Genomic DNA, 17,181 nt, shown 5'->3' with positions numbered 1-17,181 from the left:
ATACTACTCTCGACTTTGCTCAGTCTTTACTCTTTCCTTTACTCTTCTTTACTCTACTCTTCTCTCTAGCTCTCGACATAACCCTGTCAAGACAACTTTGAAGACAACTATCAAGACAAGTATACACTCAACTATCAATCTCTATTTCTCTTAGTCATTTTATTACATAGACTACAAGTATCAAGATATCTTCTCTCTATCTCTCTACCTCTCTTTGTCATTTTAAACTAGTGAAGATATATATATATTTTTTTTAAAAGATATGTTTTGTTATTAAAGTAATGAAGATTAAAAAATTTTATTTTATAAAAAAATTGTTTCTTATTTTAGACTAGTGAAGATTTATATATTTTTTAAAAAATATATGTTTCTTTTATTAGACTAGTGAAGATTTTTTTTTTTAAAAAGATATGTTTCTTATCAAAGTAATGAAGATTTTTTTTCTTTTTAAAATATATGTTTCTGTTTAGACTAGTGAAGATTTTTTTTTTTTTTAAATATATATGTTTCTTATTAAAGTAGTGAAGATTGTCATTTTTTAAAAAATTAATTTTTTTTTCTTTTGTGTTGTATGAAGGAAGAAGAGTTCAAGTGATGTCTTTCTCATCAGATGATGCAGCAGATAAATTAATTGAAGATACGTTAGACCAACATGTTGATAATTTTATCGACCAACAAGTTGATAATTTCATCGACCAACAAATTAACAAGCCGAAGAGACGAGCGTATATCGAAAGACATAGGGAGCAAGGCCACCAAGACCTTTGGAACGACTATTTCAGTGAAAATCCTACATACCCACCAGAAATGTTTAGGCGGCGTTTTCAAATGACCAAGCCATTGTTCCTTTCCATTGTCGATCGCCTGAGTAATGAAGTTCCATACTTTCGTCAAAGACCAAATGCTCACGGAAGGTACGGCCTTTCTGCACTTCAAAAGTGTACTGCGGCTATACGTATGCTAGCATATGGTCAATCGGGAGATACGTATGACGAATATCTCCGACTTGGTGAGAGTACCGCACTTTTATGTTTGGAGAAGTTCAACGAAGCGATAATACAATTGTTTGGTGATGAGTATCTACGAAAACCTACACCAGCTGATCTTCAATGATTACTCGATATCGGAGAGGTACGCGGATTTCCGGGAATGATAGGCAGCATCGACTGTATGCATTGGGAGTGGAAAAACTGCCCAAGGTCTTGGAGAGGGCAGTACACACGAGGTCACGGAAAGCCGACCATTGTCTTAGAGGCTGTGGCATCACAAGATCTTTGGATATGGCACGCATTTTTCGGTTTACCAGGTACCCTCAACGATATTAATGTTCTCGATCGGTCACAAGTTTTTTCTGACATTATACAAGGTCGAGCTCCTAAAGTTAATTTCACGGTCAACGGCCACAATTATCCTATGGCGTACTACCTTACAGACGGAATCTATCCAAAATGGTCAACATTTATCCAATCCATCCCACTACCTCAAGGTCTTAAAGCTGAGCTTTTTGCTGAAAAACAAGAATCCGCCAGAAAAGATGTCGAACGTGCTTTCGGAGTTTTGCAATCAAGGTTTGCAATAGTAAAAAATCCTGCTCTACTATGGGACAAGGAAAAGATTGGAAAGATTATGAGAACTTGTGTCATACTACACAATATGATAGTGGAGAACGAACGAAACACATATATTCTGTCCGATACATCTGAGTTCGAGTCGGGAGAGTCAAGCAGGAGTTCACAGGTGGATATCTCGCAACCTACGGACTCCCCTTCCAACTTCGTTAATAGGCATGGTATTCAAGCTCAACTTCGGGATCAACAGAAACATAATCGTTTGAAAGCCGATTTAGTTGAAAATATATGGCAAAAATATGGTAATCTAGATGAATAATCTTTGTATGTTGTTGAATTTTCATTGTATTAAATAAAAACTTTTTAAAAAGTTTTTAAAAAATATATTATTTTATTCTTATGAACCCCATATTCAGGTTCACTAATGGAAGAGCAAAATAAATACAGGTTCATCACTATTTACGGGCCCACCAAAAAACTATTAAAAAAAGCCTATGAACCCCTCCAAGGGGTTCACTAATGGGCATGCTCTTAGATAGCTACTTCTCACTCCCACCCAATTCTCTTCTATCTAATTATTTACTGCTTTCATTATTCTTTTATCCATTTTTAGAAAATAAAATCATTGCTTTTATTGTTTTAATCGACTATTAGCAACATATAACATGTTAGTATTTGATCTAAACTGTGCTCTAAACACGTTTTAACTGATGAACTTAGTGTGAGAGCCCAAAAGAGTTATAGTAATTGACTATTCAATACTATTATAGTCGTTAATATATGATATATGCAATTCATTTTGGTTGTGCATGCTATTATTATGTTTAGATCCCAACAGCATGATCCACTTCCCAGGACCACATTGTTTATTTAGCCAAGCATATATGACCAAAGCAACTAAAGATCGAACAGAAGAAGAAAAGATGACCCAATGCATTGAAAGAATAAAATCATTTACGCAACTCATGATCTACTTTCAGATTTTGAAGCAATGATGAACATAAGTTCACCGATTAATACATGATAACAAATCATGACAGCCACAGAAAATGATAATGTATGCTAATCAGTGCCACTAAACTATTTCATTTGCCGATGCCATTGTATGATTACTGATATTTATGTACCCGCATTTCTTATTAAATACTTAAACTAAACTATATGAAATACTTAGTCCAACTTTATAGTTGGGGATTGTGATTACTATCACATGTCACATGAGCTTTTTGGCCTTAATATTCAAGACACATTAATTAATCGAATATATGTCTGATAGAAAGCCGAGGTACACACATGTTTAATGAAAAAGTCGGTCCACAATTAATTAATTAGAAAACTTTCTGCCTAATGCGTGTATAATATACTCGAGAGACCACAACTTGTAACAACACAAAGCATAATATATGAAAACCATTATCATAAATTATCATTTTTTTAAAAGAAAAATCGTCCAGTAGCATATAGGATTTGTGTTATAAATTCTTGATAGCTATAGCCTAGACTACACAGAATATTTAAAAATGTATCGAGCTGTGAACCTCTAGTTAGTCTACTCGCAAGTATATTCATTGCTATTAACATAGTCGCTTAAAAACAAACTGAAGTATGGGTTGTGGAGATAGACAAATGAGGATTCGTTTTCAGTGTGTCCTTTAAGAAATAAGTAACACATTTTGTATTTGAACTTGATTTTGCAATTTGCATTTGGTATAGTTCTTGTATGGATCAGAACAATATGTTTTTTTTTTCTTCCTTCTTCAGTAGTGTTTCGTCTGTCGGTTGACATAAAATAAAAGGGTGTGGAAACAAAGCATAGTAAAAAGAAGAAAATATTACATTGTAGGGTAGTTTCAAGTTTATTATTACACTACAAGGCAGTTGTTGCTACTAGGGTAGTTTTGTTCAACCAAATCAATTTTCTTGTTACAAACTAACCAAATTAATCTAGATTTCCGTGAATTGACATAAACTATTTTTAATAAATAAAATAAAGTGGGCCACGTCTCTTTCTTATTGATTTTCTTCTTTGTTTTCTTTTTTTTTTATATTTCCATTGTTTTTACAAAATGAATTCTGTTTTTTCATAATTTTTTTTTCTAAAAAAACTTTATTTATTCATTATCTATGTTATTATACCTATTTTTTTAGATATGTCAAGCTATAATTTTCACAGTGGTGTAAGGGTGACGTGTATGGTGATTTCAAGTTATAGTTGTATCCATGTTGTGTCTTTACTCATCTTTCCTTGTCGTGATTCAACGTCTTAGTGACCTTCATGTCTCTCTTACGTGTTCTGAAACTGACATGATAAGCTTGAGAGCAACAATGGCCAATTTGGGCATTTTTACATATTTAGTCCCTAAAATTTTGTTATTTACTTTGTAACCTCAATACTTTTATAACTAAAAATTGATTTTTAATTTCGTCTCAAACTTCAGAAATTACATTTAACCCCTTGTAATAATTTAATTAAACACATATACCCAAATCTCTCTAATTGAATGTTGCACCATAGTATAATGTACATGTAGATATGTTCATTATCGAGCTACTTGTAATATTTTAAAATGTAATGCATTTCAAAATATTCTCTACATTTGTAATTTCTTATAAGTACATCTACATGTACATGAATGCTCGATATTCTGTATCTATAACATTTTATTTGTACATGATACACAAATTGAGTGATATTTCATGATTTTAATGTCATGAGTGATCTGATGATTTTTTTTTATCATCCACATGTACAATGACATTAAAATCATGAAATATCACTCAATTTTTGTATCATGTACAAGTAAAATGGTATAGATGCGGAATATCGAACATTCATGTACATTTGGATAAACAATGTACACATGTGCAATAAGCATGTTTCGAACATATGTGTACATTAATAATATATAATCTTGTACATAACCATGGTTATACACATGTACATAACCACAAATGTACACATGTGTACACGACCACGATTGTCCACCTTACGTAATGTATCCATCAGTGTGTACATGTGTACACCATCAAAATATGTACAATCAAATGATGTTCATGTGTACAACCAAATGATGTACAACCAAATGATGTTCATGTGTACATACAAATATTATTATCATGTACAATGATTCACTTGAATATTCACATATACACAGTTTTACACTAACTCAACACATGTACACTAACGAATGTACACATGTACACATGTACACTAACAAATGTACACATATACACTAACGAATGTACACAACTATATACAACTTTACACATTAACATTTGTTGTACACATGTACACTAACGAATGTACATAACTTTAGAACATGTTGGGCATCTAAAATATATCTCAAAACTATAGCTTCACATATCTCAAAAGATAGATCGAGTGATGGAGAAAACGATTTCATAAAAAAAATTTGAAAAAAGAAATTTAAGAATCAAATATGAATTTTCTAAAAGAATAGAGAATGAATGAAGAAGAAAACGAAGAAGAAAAAGAAAGAGAAAAAAAGTAATTTTTTTTTTTAAATTGTAAGACCACTCTAGTTAGATAAAGCTGTTCTAGTTGATAATAGTTGGTTTTTAGTCATAAAAAACTACCTCAAGAGCATAAACTGCCCTAGTTTGTAATTAAAATCTTAAAACTGCCTTAGAGCGTAAAAAACTCTAGAAAGAAACATAAAAACAAGATTGACTTGTCACCTTCAAATCAACCATTTGGTGATTTCGAAAAATAAAAAAAATCATTACTCGCAAATGTGTATGTTTTTTTTGGAATGACTAAGATTTTGGATTCGTGGATCCATACGTTCTTTAAGGTGAAATTCAGATTATTTACTTTATTATTCTGGACAGTTGATTTTTTCCAGTGCTATTTGAGTATACAGCTTGCAATTTTTTTTTACTAAATAAATCTAATTTTTTTAACCATAGACAACTCATGGTTGGTTATGGATGACATGACATTTCTCAATCTTTCTCTATCCTTTCTGATTCATTTTTTTTTGTTGGTTTACAAACCAGTGAGACTGCCATGTAAACAGTTGATTTGGATAACTACAAACATATACGTAAATTAAAACAAACAAAACAAAAGTTCAACTTGCATCAACACCAACATCATGAAACAAAGGACAGTTTACTAATCGCTAAGAGCTTCTCCATACAAAGATGATCTCGTCGATTTCACAATCCGAACCTCCACAAAATCACCAATCTCAGGACTCCATTTCATATCATCATCATCATCAATAAGACACTCTTTATCAAACAGAGGCTTCCTCACATACGAAACTCTGTGTCCTTTGTTTGTTTTCCCATGAGTTCTGTCTCATCAGGAGCTCTCTTTGTTTGGTCCTTCCACCAAAAACTAACCGAACAGAACCGACCTGAGAATCTTAACAAGAACGGAAGAACCTGTTGTTTCATTCTTCATTGAGTTCTGTCAAACGCCTCTGCTTCACTTCTTCCTCTGGAAAGAGAGCATCTCCAAAGAGATCAGCAAATCTCAAACCCATGTTTTTAACCTTAAATCTATTCAGGATCAGACGAATCATCGTTGTAACTTTTCACATTCTGTCCGTCCTATAACTTGTTTCACACCAGACTCTCAAAGCTCCCACAGGACGTCACCGCTCTCTCCCTCTTGTTAAAGGGAAACAATGCAGAAAGCACGTTTGATAGAATTGGCTTCTGTTAACTAAACTAAAACTCTGTTTCATATAAAGTTCAAAACTTTAACTAGATCATGACCCGCTCGACCGAGCGGGAATCATTTTTTTTATCTTTGTTTTTACTAAATGTTATACATGATCGCCAATGTGTATTAATATAAAATTTTGATAAATAACAATGTGTACTAATGTGTTTAAATAAGCAATGTGTTTAATTACTAAATTTGATTTTTAAATTTTAAGATAAACGTAAAGTAGATTTTTTCTGTATTATTTAATATATATAGTGTTATATATTTTGTATTTTCAATATTTATCATACAAAACTTACATTGGGGTATTATTTATATGAAAATATGTGTAACATAATATATTTATATATTATATAAACATATGCACACCCACACGGGTTTTATTTTTAAATGTATTCTATATTGTTTAGTTTTATGTAGTATCGAGTTTGTATAATTCAATTTTGTGTTTAAAGAACAATATCAAAACTGTCTTTCGTATGTAAAAATAACATTTTGCAAGCGTGAGTTGTGTCTTTTTATTGTAACACAAAATTTTATATAAAACTTATGTTTTTTGTACATTACGAAATTTAATTTCTTAAAATAATTATTATGTAATTTCAAAGTGAATTTTATCTATGAGTTCCAATATATTTTGTGTGTAATGGTTCAAAGCATTTTCGATATATATTATATTTCAGTTTGGTTTGTTTTTAGTATTATTGTATAAGTATAATATTATACAATATTACTATATTCTATACAATATATGAAGCTATGTGTTATTTGTTTTAGAAAGTAGATTAGGCCCAACGTAGTTATAAGAATAGTCATATCTTTATGTATGTGTCTATGACTTATCTACCTAATGTTATTCGTACTAATAAAATTAATATGACCAATGAAAGTATACTGATCAATTTAAAATGAATTGTATAGGGTAATTATAGAACGATTAGTATTTTTAGTATTCTTAGTATATATCTTATTTAAATCGACATGTAATAAATGTAAAAATCATATATGGAATATGGACAAAAAGAAGAACTGTATTTAAGGAAATACATCAATGCAAAGTTAGACTATGATACATATTATATATAAAAACTGAGACATTTAATTTAAATATATAAGATCCACCTTTAAAAATCCACCTAGAAGAAGTTGTAATGTTCCTATTTTAATAAGATAGATACGAATAAAATAACAAACGGAATTATGCAAAATTATCTAAAGTTCAGAGCTTTAAGATCGATCATTCAGACACAAAACGCAGCGTTTCGTTTTATCCAGACACAGGGGTAATTTTGACATTTTCGTATAAGTCTCTTAATCTTTCTAGTTGTTGTTATCGACTAACGAACATTTTCTCTGGTAAGAGAGACGGAGACGTAAGTGCAAGGAAGGAAAAGAACGATGATGATCCATAGCTGGAGAAGATCAGGAGATTTTATACGATCGGCATGCAAATCACTAAGTAGTTTCCGACAAAAACATAACTCAATGTCTCCTTCTGTTTCAGGTTCGGTTTTTCCAATTTCACTTTTTCTGTAAATTCAATTTCACTGGAAACAAAAAAAAGATTGAAACTTTGGATCAGATTTAGGCTTCGTTAATCGTTACGAGTCAAAAGGAAAGACCTTTGAGTCAAATGCTGGGAAGGGTCGTAACACAGAGCTGCTTGATCATCATCATCATCATCATCATCCATGTCTTGGTGGAAGAAACATGTGGACGATGCAGCAGTATAAGTCATTTGGGTCATCATCAGCTTCAAAAGTCCAGAGAAACCCATTGTTTTCTTCGTTGGAACCTAAAGACGTTAGCTACTTCAAGGAGATACTAGGTGAGAAACACGTGGTTGAAGATGAAGAGAGGCTCGAGACTGCTAATACAGATTGGATGCATAAGTACAGAGGATCTAGTAAGCTGATGCTCTTGCCCAAGAACACAGAAGAGGTTTTTTTTATTTTCTTTTTTCATTGACTGTTTGGATTGTGATGACAATTTGTGTTGAAGATAGATTTATCTTTTGTTTGCAGGTGTCTCAGATACTTAAGTATTGTGATTCCAGGAGTTTAGCTGTTGTTCCTCAAGGAGGAAACACCGGTCTTGTTGGTGGAAGTGTGCCTGTCTTTGATGAGGTTGTTCTACACCGTTTTTCTTTCTTCTACACATTGATTGGCGATGATAATGTTGGATAAGTTGATTCTAGCTACCTACACTTTTGTCACATCTTTGCAGGTGATCATCAATGTTGGTTTGATGAATAAAGTCTTGTCCTTTGATGAGGTAATTAGCCCTCTATAGCTTATTATGCAGCAGATTCGGTTAGATACCAAAAAAAAATTACTTAAAGAGTAATGTAACTACATACTTGGTGATGATATGATGCTCTATACTTCAGGTTAGTGGAGTCTTGGTGTGTGAAGCAGGATGCATTTTGGAAAATCTGGCAGCTTTCCTTGACACAAAAGGGTAATAGAAAAAGAAGATTGTTTTGTTTATTACTTAAAAAATTGTTCGGTAAGCAACAACATAGATTTATGTCTCCTCAGTTTTGTTATGCCTCTAGACTTAGGTGCAAAAGGAAGCTGTCATATTGGTGGAAATGTTTCAACTAATGCTGGTGGTTTGCGCCTTATCCGTTACGGCTCACTTCATGGAACCGTATTGGGTAATCAATTATAGTTCTATTCACTTCCTATCCATCTGATATACTCTTTTGGATCTCATCTTCCTAATATTTGTTTTCTTACCATCTCCAGGTCTAGAAGCTGTCACAGCAAATGGAAATGTGCTTGACATGCTTGGAACTTTACGCAAAGACAACACTGGATACGACTTAAAACATTTATTCATCGGTAATTCTCATCATAACCTTGTGCTTATACAGTCACTTCAGTAATAAAAGAGACTTATAGTTATCTCACAGGTAGTGAAGGATCACTTGGTATTGTGACTAAAGTTTCTATACTCACACAACCAAAGATGTCTTCTGTAAACTTAGCCTTCATCGCCTGCAAAGACTTTCTCAGCTGCCAGGTTTTGAATCAGACAACACTGGATACGACTTAAAACATTTATTCATCGGTAATTCTCATCATAACCTTGTCTCTCTTTTTTATATTTATTTCCCTTTCTTTTTCAGAAACTTCTTGTTGAAGCAAAGAGAAATCTTGGAGAGATACTGTCTGCTTTCGAGTTTCTTGATAACAACTCCATGGATTTGGTAAAGCTTTTTACCAACTGTTTGCATTAGTCTTATGATTTTTGCTAACGTGATAATTCATTTGCTAGGTACTTAACCACCTAGACGGTGTCCGTAACCCAGTTTCCTCTTCAGAGAACTTTTACATTTTGATAGAGACAACAGGAAGTGGTGAAACTTATGACAGGTGAAATGAACTTATGCCATTTTTGGTAACAGTTCTCTTTGTCTGATTCAAAAAAACTAATGCAGGGAGAAGCTTGAAGCGTTCCTTTTAAAGTCACTGGAACAAGGTTTAGTCTCTGATGGTGTAATAGCTCAAGACATAAACCAAGCATCTTCTTTTTGGCGCATACGAGAGGTACACACTTAGTATTATATCGCCTTCAGAGAAACCTTGATTTTAAGGAAATATATTTTATACCTTGCAGGGTATAACAGAGGCGTTACAGAAAGCAGGAGCTTGTTACAAGTATGACTTATCCTTACCTGTTGAAGAGATTTACAATATTGTCAACGACCTTAGAGGGAGACTAGGTAAGAAATATATCATATTCCAGTGTTATTTCAATTGTTAACTGCATTCAAACCATGTAAGTCCATGTTTCAGATGGCTTAGCGAATGTCATGGGATATGGTCATCTTGGAGACGGTAATCTTCATTTAAACATCTCAGCCGCGGAATATAACGATAAGGTAAATCAATATATCGACGTGAAACACTTGAAGATGTCCAAAGTAATGAATGTCCTTCACTCTTTTCTTTGCAGCTTTTAGGTTTGATAGAACCTTATGTTTATGAGTGGACATCAAAGCACCGTGGAAGCATCAGTGCAGAACATGGATTAGGTGTAATGAAAGCTAATGAAATCTTCTACAGCAAATCACCAGAAACCGTGAGCATAACAAACAAAACAACGAATCGAACTAACATATCTATAGAGCTTATGGGGTCATTCTTGTCACTCTATTTGCAGGTTGCATTAATGGTATCCCTCAAAAAGTTGCTGGACCCTAAGGGGATTCTCAATCCATACAAAGTTCTCCCTCACTCTTTCTTCTCTCCCTAAGGTGAAAAAAGATTATGCTTTATGAAATTATTGAAAGCACTATCAGTCTATGAGGAGGAATCTATCATCTTTAGTTTTGGGAATCATTGACATTCTTCTTTAAACGAATGCAAGGTGGGGATGAGAGATGATTCTTCAAAAAGAAGAAAATGGGAATATGATGAGGAGCCCAAGTTTGAGCAAGTATGATCGATGCAAAGGAACAGTATAAGCAAGTGTTGATTAAAAAGTCACTTCACTAAAGTATATATGCTTCTTCCATGTTGTTGTCACTGTCTCTTAATATCTTATTAAACATGGGATAAGAAAGAATAAAAACCTGTGGAGCTTACGTGTATTACAAGTTTGCAGTGTACTTAGACTGAAAACTCAGAAAGAGAAGAATCTACCATCTATTTATAATAGCAACTACTGTATCTTCAAGAATCTCTCACATAAAAACCTTATTAAACCAGTTAAAATTGGAAATGGAGTTAAACCGGAACAAAAGGTCTCTCTAGTTTAGGAAATAAAGGCTTTTCCGAAAGTAGATTTTTGGAATGTTTAATGATTATATTCCAAACTGATCGTGATCGCGAGAGTAGCAAAAAGCGTGTAAAGATTCGGTTCTCCAGCACCAGTGGAAAGACATGATAAACGACTTGGGGTTTGATGACTGGACATAGATGCTATGCTTTAAACACAAGATGAAGATGATAATACACTATAAAAAGCTCAAGGATATGGCTAAGGAGACAAACACACACACACACACACAATCTTCTCTCTCACACTCATTGTAGTAACTTTTTTAAACACAAATGACAACTTCATCCGAATCAACTCGCAAGGTTGGTTGATTGATTCTTTAATTGTATTAACAATAAGCCTTTTGTTATATCTTCTTTGCCTTGATCATCTCTGTTTTTTTTCTTTTTGTTAGGGCCTGACCAAAATTGCCGCCAATAGAGCTCAGAAAGAGTTCATGGAGTGGCAGACTAACCCTCCTTCTGGTTTCAAGCACAGAGTCTCTGATAATCTCCAAAGGTATATACAGCTTTATATACCCAGTTTTATGTCTTTTCCTTAATATCAAAAAATTAATGATGTGATATTGTAAACTTTCGTGTAAAAGATGGACTATTGAAGTGAAGGGAGCTCCAGGAACTCTTTATGCCAATGAAACTTACCAACTTCTGGTGGAATTTCCTGAGCATTATCCTATGTAAGCTCCACAGGTTATCTTTCAGCATCCAGCTCCACTCCATCCTCATGTTTACAGCAACGGTCACATTTGCTTGGGTAAGAAACAAACACAATGATTCACTCCTGTGTTTCAGAGTCTGATAACAAGAGCTTCTGTGTATATTTTGCTGATGCAGATATTTTGTATGGTTCATGGTCGCCTGCAATGAGACTAAGTTCAATCTGTCTTAGCATTCTCTCAATGCTCTCAAGCTCAGCTGTGAAGGTTTGTTGTGTGTTTGTGCTATTTCCTCTTTTTTTCAAAGGCTGTCACTGTACACTCTTCTTATGATGTTTCTTCTTCTTCTTCTCTTGTACTCATCCTTGCAGCAAAAACCGAAAGACAACGACCACTATTTGAAAAATTGCAAAAATGGAAGATCCCCAAAAGAAACGAGGTGGCGCTACCATGATGACAAAGTATAACATCTCTATGTGATCACTGTGATGTGTACTTTGATATTGTAATTAGTAACTAAATTGTATGATCTCAACTCGAGTTATTGACCTGTTTCAATCTTCAAAACAAGAAGAGTTTCTCTCAGCCTTTTAATCACACTAAAAGATTGTGCAGAAACTATAGAGTCATCAAATAACATAGATTTATTATCAAGTAAAAAAAGAAATGGACTGAATCTTCTGTTGATAAGAGATCATCACCAAGAACTGAGACAATGACTGATCCAAAAGAAGAGACACTTTTGCTCCCATGTATTAATCAATTGAAGCTAAAATGTGTTATCTAAAGTGAAAGGCTGATGATAGACACTCCATGACACGTTACATTCGTAATAAACACTTGAAGGACTACTCAGCATTAGCTTCATCTGTTCCTTGCTCCATTTATAATAACACCTGCAGCCAAAATTTCAACCTTTAGCATGTGACTTAAAGACTATACTGGTGCAACAGAATCAAACATACAGATGCCCTAATATTTAATTCCAGTCGTCCCTATACAAATCTACTAACATTTTAGAGTACTACACCAATAGACTACAAAGGCTAATTCTAATCGCTGTTCCTCAAGATTTACTTCAATATCCAACAACGTCTACGGTCTGTGTACACTGTGACAAGAGCACAGAGAGGTAAATACAAAACCTAATGCTTGAGCGAGCAGAAGAAACTTCAAAAGCCCCTCCTCATGAACCTCAATATAAATCCCAGAACCAAAGTTCCATACAAAAATAAGACATACTGTTCATCATGAATTCCAAGACCTCATATATACTACAATGCAACAAGCTCTATCCACAACACTGCTCACAATAGAATCAGCATACTGTTCCATTCCAATTCCAAGACTTAATAGCTGCTACAATGCAACAAGCGAGCCTCACACTGCTCACAGTCAGAGCTAACGCTTTAGTAGAAGAAAAGCAAACAACTTTATGCTGTTCCTTATAAATTCCAAGACTTTTTAGCTACTATAAACTCAATACACAACACTGCTCACAAGAGCTAACGTTCCATAATAAAAAAGCAGACAGCTTTAAGCAAACCCAGAATCAAACATACTGTTCCTCATCAATTCCAAGATTTAAATAGCTACAACAAAATCTCATACACAACACAGCTCACAATCAGAGCTTAGAAGAGTACCTAAAAAAAGGTCACTCCATATCAACTTTAGCACCAACAGCCTTCAACTTCTCAATGATCTTCTCAGCTTCCTCCTTACTAACTCCTTTCTTCAACAAAGTCGGCGCCTTCTCCACCAAGTCCTTAGCTTCCTTCAACCCCAAATCCGTAACCGCCCTCACCTCCTTGATCACCTTTATCTTCGACGCCGACTCGAACCCTTGTAGCATCACATCGAACGCCGTCTTCGCCTCCGCCTTCTTCTCCTCCCCCTTCCCGGCCGCCGCGGCTCCGGGACCGCCTCCTCCTCCAGATCCCGGAATCGACATCCCGGGCATCATCGCCGCCATCACGGGCATGTCGGTGACTCCTAGCTTCTTCCTGAGGAGCTCGGTGAGGTCCATCGTTTCCAGGAGCGTGAGGTTGGAGAGCTCCGTTACGATTTTGGAGACGTTTTCCGATTGAGATGAGTATCCACGACGAGATTGGATCGGGTTTGACTGGATGGATCTCAAACCTCGTGAGAGATGAGAGGAGATGACTCGTAGGTTCCTCATAGTTTAGTTTCTTCTCTCTCTCTCTAGCAGGCTGGAGAATTCATGTCAGACTGATGAAGTGAGCAAGAGAGCATAAACCCTAACGGACCGAAAGTCATATAAATGGGCCGTTATGGGCCTCTTTGTATTTTGATATTATAGAGAGTGTTAGGATTATTTAGGCCCTAGGCCCAAAACAGCAGTTTAACATAAATAACAGGAATTATTCTAAAATATTTATGGTAGAAACCAAGTTAGTTCATTAGTTTAATTGAAGATTTATTAATTTTTATATAACATAAAATTGGAGTATGAGATTTAAAATGTGATTCATTATCAACTATAACGATTAATAAATAAATTTATACAACATTTTAATATGATGAAAATAAAATTGTTAGATGTGGATTAATAAGTGATGCAAGTAAATCATGATAAAAAGTAGAATTATCATTTGTTGAATGAAGGATGTAATAGAACAATAAATCAACGATAAAATAATAGGAATATATTTCACTATTCTCTTAGCAAAATCAGAAATAACACAACATAAAACTTCAAATGGAAAATTAAAAATACAACATATCACAAACAAATTAAAGCAAACTGTCATTCATACATTTCTTTCCCCACAAAATATTTTTTTTATTCATTTCAATTTCCTCATATAACGAACTCAAGAATTTATCTTCCTGCAGTTCTTCCTGATTTCTCCACTCGAACCCGTCAAGGGAGAGATGTTTCCCATCTTGATCATTGACTCCGCAAACTGCTTGAAAAACTCTCCTTGATCCTCTGCGTACTTCTTTACAAGCTCTCTTGATTTATCGTTGCTGCTGAACAGAACCTGGTCCGAGCTCAGCAAACCCATGTTCTCTACCAAATTCTTGAAGTAGCTGTTGTCGAACTTCGCCGGGCTGACCTTGTCCAACACCGAGAGATTCTGGTCTCCTCCTGATCTTGGACACCTTTGGCGCAAGTTAGCGGCGAAGGATTGTTCCAGTGTCATGTCCGGACGACCGTTTCCAGACTGGTTGTATAGCCTCTGTCTGAAACTCGTGCATCTCGAGAATCCTATGGTGTGACTCCCTGAGAAAGAGTTAAGCAAGGTAGGTAATAGTTATTTTTTTTTTTGTATTGTTACGTGCATGTGAAGTAACTCTGTACAGAGTGTGGAAAGCTTACCGGAGAGAGCGACAAGGTCGGTGACATCGAGTCCTTGACGTTTGAACTTTTTGAGGATTGTCTGGAAAGTATTGTTTGGCGCAGGGATGTTGTTGTTGGAGCCACTCAAGCTTGCACTTCTTGAATCTCTTCTTCCTAATGGAACCATCCAGCTTGGTCCACCAGTCTAAAACCAAGAACCAAAACAGATGATTTTTTCATTATTGTTATCAAGACAAGAGAGGTTGTGGAGGAGACTTACGAGAACAGAGGAGTCTCTAGCGGCTAGGGTAAGAGCATCAGCGCAAGAGACAGTTCCAGGGCATTCTTTCTCAAGCTGAGCTTTGATCTGGTCAACTACGTCAAATCCACGAGCTGATTTTCTGTTAGGGTTTGAGTTTTTCTCACTCGCTATCCTCCCACTGCTGTCTAGAAGCAAAGAGCCATCACAACCCTACATTTCACAGTTACCTTGCTCAATACGTAATAAACAAAAAAAAAAGAGTTACACGTTAGAAGAAATTAACCAAACCTTAACGAAACAGTCGTGGAAATGAAGTCTTATCAAGGAAGCAGCCATGCGGGTCTCTCTAGCAACAGCTTTAGCTACAACTGATCTCACGATCTCCCCGGCTTGTGGGCATGAATGTGCATAGTAATATGGGGAGAGTTTGCCTCCAGAGCTCTTGTGGCAGAGACAGAGAGGGAGAAAGCAAAGGAGATAAATAACAAGGAGAAAGGTACTGAGTCTTGCCATTACTTTTAACAAGAAGATGAAGAAAGGAGAAAGGCTTTGTGATGAGGAGGGATATATATGAAGTAAGGGGAGAGGAATGAGGTATTTATAGTAAAAGACCTTGAAGAAGAAGTAAGAAGTGGAGTTGTTACTAGCTAAATCTCGAGATTTAAAAGAAGATTAAAAGCGACAAAAGTTAAGGTTTGGTACCCAACATTGCATGCTAAGTTTGACTAATTAACCTCCTTTTTGGTTTAATTATTTACAATTTGATTTGACTTAGTTTTAATATATGAAAGTTGATCTTTATCCATATGTTAACGACTCATAACAATAACTTAAAAGACCTTTAACTCTTTATTTCTCTTGTAGAAGTAAATTAAAAGCCAAGAAAAACAAGTATGAACAGAATAATCAAATTCAAAAAGAAAGAAAGAAAACACCAATATAATGCCTAGATGTAACTAAATCTAAAAGAAGAAATGGAAATAAGTAATTTTTACTTTTGAAAATAAATAATATACATAGACAGAGACAAATTTAAAAGGCTAGCGTAGTGAGAAAGAGAAGAGAGTAGGAAAAGATTCTAACTACTAGTTTGACAAAAACAAAAGTTCTTCAAGTGTCAATCATTGTTTGACTTATGAACACATTCTTGTTCTTGTAACCAAAGCAAAATAGAGGAAGCTTTCTTGTCTTTTTCTGTCATAACACATGCATCTGCAGGTAAAAAAGCAATCTTCACGTGAACTTTCAACTTTTTGACTCTAGTAGAAACTATACAATGAAGGCGAGGACGAGAGGTCCCATGAGAATTGATAGGCAAAAGCATTGTTGATGTCTTGAGTAGCTCTGTCCACTTCTGCTCACCTCTTTACAAAGACCATAGCAAATATATTACATTGAAATTTTCTCTGGTGAGATCCATAAACAACACTTAAAGAAACATTGAGCTCTGTCCTTGATTCCTCATAAATGAATACTTTCTTCTTTTTGTAATGCTGATAGTTTCTAGGAAGCCTGATAAGTGACATGCCTTGCAATGTACCAGTGCCAAGCTGCGTCCATATGTGAACATAACAGTGACTTTGTGTGGATACACAGCGCGACTGCTTTGAGATTAGAAGTAGAGAATCAAGAACGGAGTAGAAGACTATAAATAAGATGAATATTTTGTTGGGCTTATTGCAAAAGTGACTCAAAACTTGAATTCAAACAGAAAACTAACCTTTTCTTTTGACTCATTTTTTTTTTGAGTTTTTAACCCCACATCTGCATTTTATCTACGAAAATGCCATTAACCCTTTTTTTTTTTTTTTTTCGAAAATGGCTTCTTTACTGTCTCAACCTCATTTTCTTCAAGTATTTACAATATTGCCACTGCCATGAATAGTGGGAACAACC

General features: G+C 34.8%; 5 protein-coding genes and 1 pseudogene across 6 annotated transcripts; 4 read left to right on the top strand and 2 right to left on the bottom strand.

The window, feature by feature from the left end:
- Positions 1–594: 594 nt before the first annotated feature.
- Positions 595–1,113, top strand: LOC130501876 (uncharacterized). Its single transcript, XM_056996698.1, has one exon. The coding sequence runs from the start codon at positions 595–597 to the stop codon at positions 1,111–1,113; it is 519 nt and encodes a 172-aa protein (XP_056852678.1).
- A 36-nt stretch (positions 1,114–1,149) lies between these two features.
- Positions 1,150–1,887, top strand: LOC130501874 (uncharacterized). The gene has a single exon (XM_056996697.1). It carries the CDS (start codon positions 1,150–1,152, stop codon positions 1,885–1,887), a length of 738 nt encoding a protein of 245 aa, XP_056852677.1.
- A 5,724-nt stretch (positions 1,888–7,611) lies between these two features.
- LOC108848905 (D-2-hydroxyglutarate dehydrogenase, mitochondrial) lies at positions 7,612–10,951 on the top strand. Of its 2 annotated transcripts, none has more exons than XM_018622360.2 (16): positions 7,612–7,774; positions 7,859–8,211; positions 8,295–8,396; positions 8,497–8,544; positions 8,660–8,730; positions 8,811–8,929; positions 9,021–9,116; positions 9,188–9,297; positions 9,404–9,484; positions 9,553–9,650; positions 9,716–9,824; positions 9,895–10,000; positions 10,074–10,159; positions 10,234–10,359; positions 10,441–10,534; positions 10,648–10,951. In XM_018622360.2, the coding sequence occupies exons 1-15, from the start codon at positions 7,669–7,671 to the stop codon at positions 10,531–10,533; spliced, it is 1,704 nt and encodes a 567-aa protein (XP_018477862.1). In that variant the 5' UTR covers positions 7,612–7,668; the 3' UTR covers position 10,534; positions 10,648–10,951. The 2 variants fall into 2 exon arrangements, with proteins under 2 accessions (XP_018477862.1, XP_018477861.1); XM_018622359.2 differs by having other exon boundaries at positions 7,613–7,774; positions 7,853–8,211.
- A 264-nt stretch (positions 10,952–11,215) lies between these two features.
- Positions 11,216–12,321, top strand: LOC130501875 (probable ubiquitin-conjugating enzyme E2 17; annotated as a pseudogene).
- An 18-nt stretch (positions 12,322–12,339) lies between these two features.
- Positions 12,340–13,971, bottom strand: LOC108854710 (uncharacterized). The gene is made up of 2 exons (XM_018628332.2): positions 13,363–13,971; positions 12,340–12,612 (listed from the first exon to the last, which is right to left on the bottom strand). Exon 1 carries the CDS (start codon positions 13,896–13,898, stop codon positions 13,374–13,376), a length of 525 nt encoding a protein of 174 aa, XP_018483834.1. The 5' UTR covers positions 13,899–13,971; the 3' UTR covers positions 12,340–12,612; positions 13,363–13,373.
- Positions 13,972–14,363: 392 nt separating this feature from the next.
- LOC130501873 (peroxidase 49-like) lies at positions 14,364–15,861 on the bottom strand. The gene is made up of 4 exons (XM_056996696.1): positions 15,574–15,861; positions 15,304–15,495; positions 15,063–15,228; positions 14,364–14,966 (listed from the first exon to the last, which is right to left on the bottom strand). The coding sequence occupies exons 1-4, from the start codon at positions 15,796–15,798 to the stop codon at positions 14,554–14,556; spliced, it is 996 nt and encodes a 331-aa protein (XP_056852676.1). The 5' UTR covers positions 15,799–15,861; the 3' UTR covers positions 14,364–14,553.
- Positions 15,862–17,181: the final 1,320 nt, after the last annotated feature.

This window comes from Raphanus sativus, unplaced genomic scaffold (assembly GCF_000801105.2).
Source record: "Raphanus sativus cultivar WK10039 unplaced genomic scaffold, ASM80110v3 Scaffold0317, whole genome shotgun sequence".
In the NCBI taxonomy this organism is placed as follows: domain Eukaryota; kingdom Viridiplantae; phylum Streptophyta; class Magnoliopsida; order Brassicales; family Brassicaceae; genus Raphanus; species Raphanus sativus.
The sequence above is the reverse complement of the archived record's forward strand: the minus strand, read 5'-3'. Positions and strand labels throughout refer to the sequence as shown.

Excerpts from the sequence above, each read along its gene's own strand:
- LOC108848905 (XM_018622359.2), top strand. The coding sequence starts at position 7,669 with ATGATGATCCATAGCTGGAGAAGATCAGGAGATTTTATACGATCGGCA. Across the intron at positions 7,775-7,852 it reads AATGTCTCCTTCTGTTTCAG|ATTTAGGCTTCGTTAATCGT; the intron begins GTTCGGTTTTTC and ends ACTTTGGATCAG. Across the intron at positions 8,731-8,810 it reads GCTTTCCTTGACACAAAAGG|TTTTGTTATGCCTCTAGACT; the intron begins GTAATAGAAAAA and ends ATGTCTCCTCAG.
- LOC130501873 (XM_056996696.1), bottom strand. The coding sequence starts at position 15,798 with ATGGCAAGACTCAGTACCTTTCTCCTTGTTATTTATCTCCTTTGCTTT. Across the intron at positions 15,496-15,573 it reads TCCACGACTGTTTCGTTAAG|GGTTGTGATGGCTCTTTGCT; the intron begins GTTTGGTTAATT and ends TGTGAAATGTAG. Across the intron at positions 15,229-15,303 it reads CTAGAGACTCCTCTGTTCTC|ACTGGTGGACCAAGCTGGAT; the intron begins GTAAGTCTCCTC and ends TCTTGGTTTTAG.
- LOC108854710 (XM_018628332.2), bottom strand. The coding sequence starts at position 13,898 with ATGAGGAACCTACGAGTCATCTCCTCTCATCTCTCACGAGGTTTGAGA.
- LOC130501876 (XM_056996698.1), top strand. The coding sequence starts at position 595 with ATGTCTTTCTCATCAGATGATGCAGCAGATAAATTAATTGAAGATACG.
- LOC130501874 (XM_056996697.1), top strand. The coding sequence starts at position 1,150 with ATGATAGGCAGCATCGACTGTATGCATTGGGAGTGGAAAAACTGCCCA.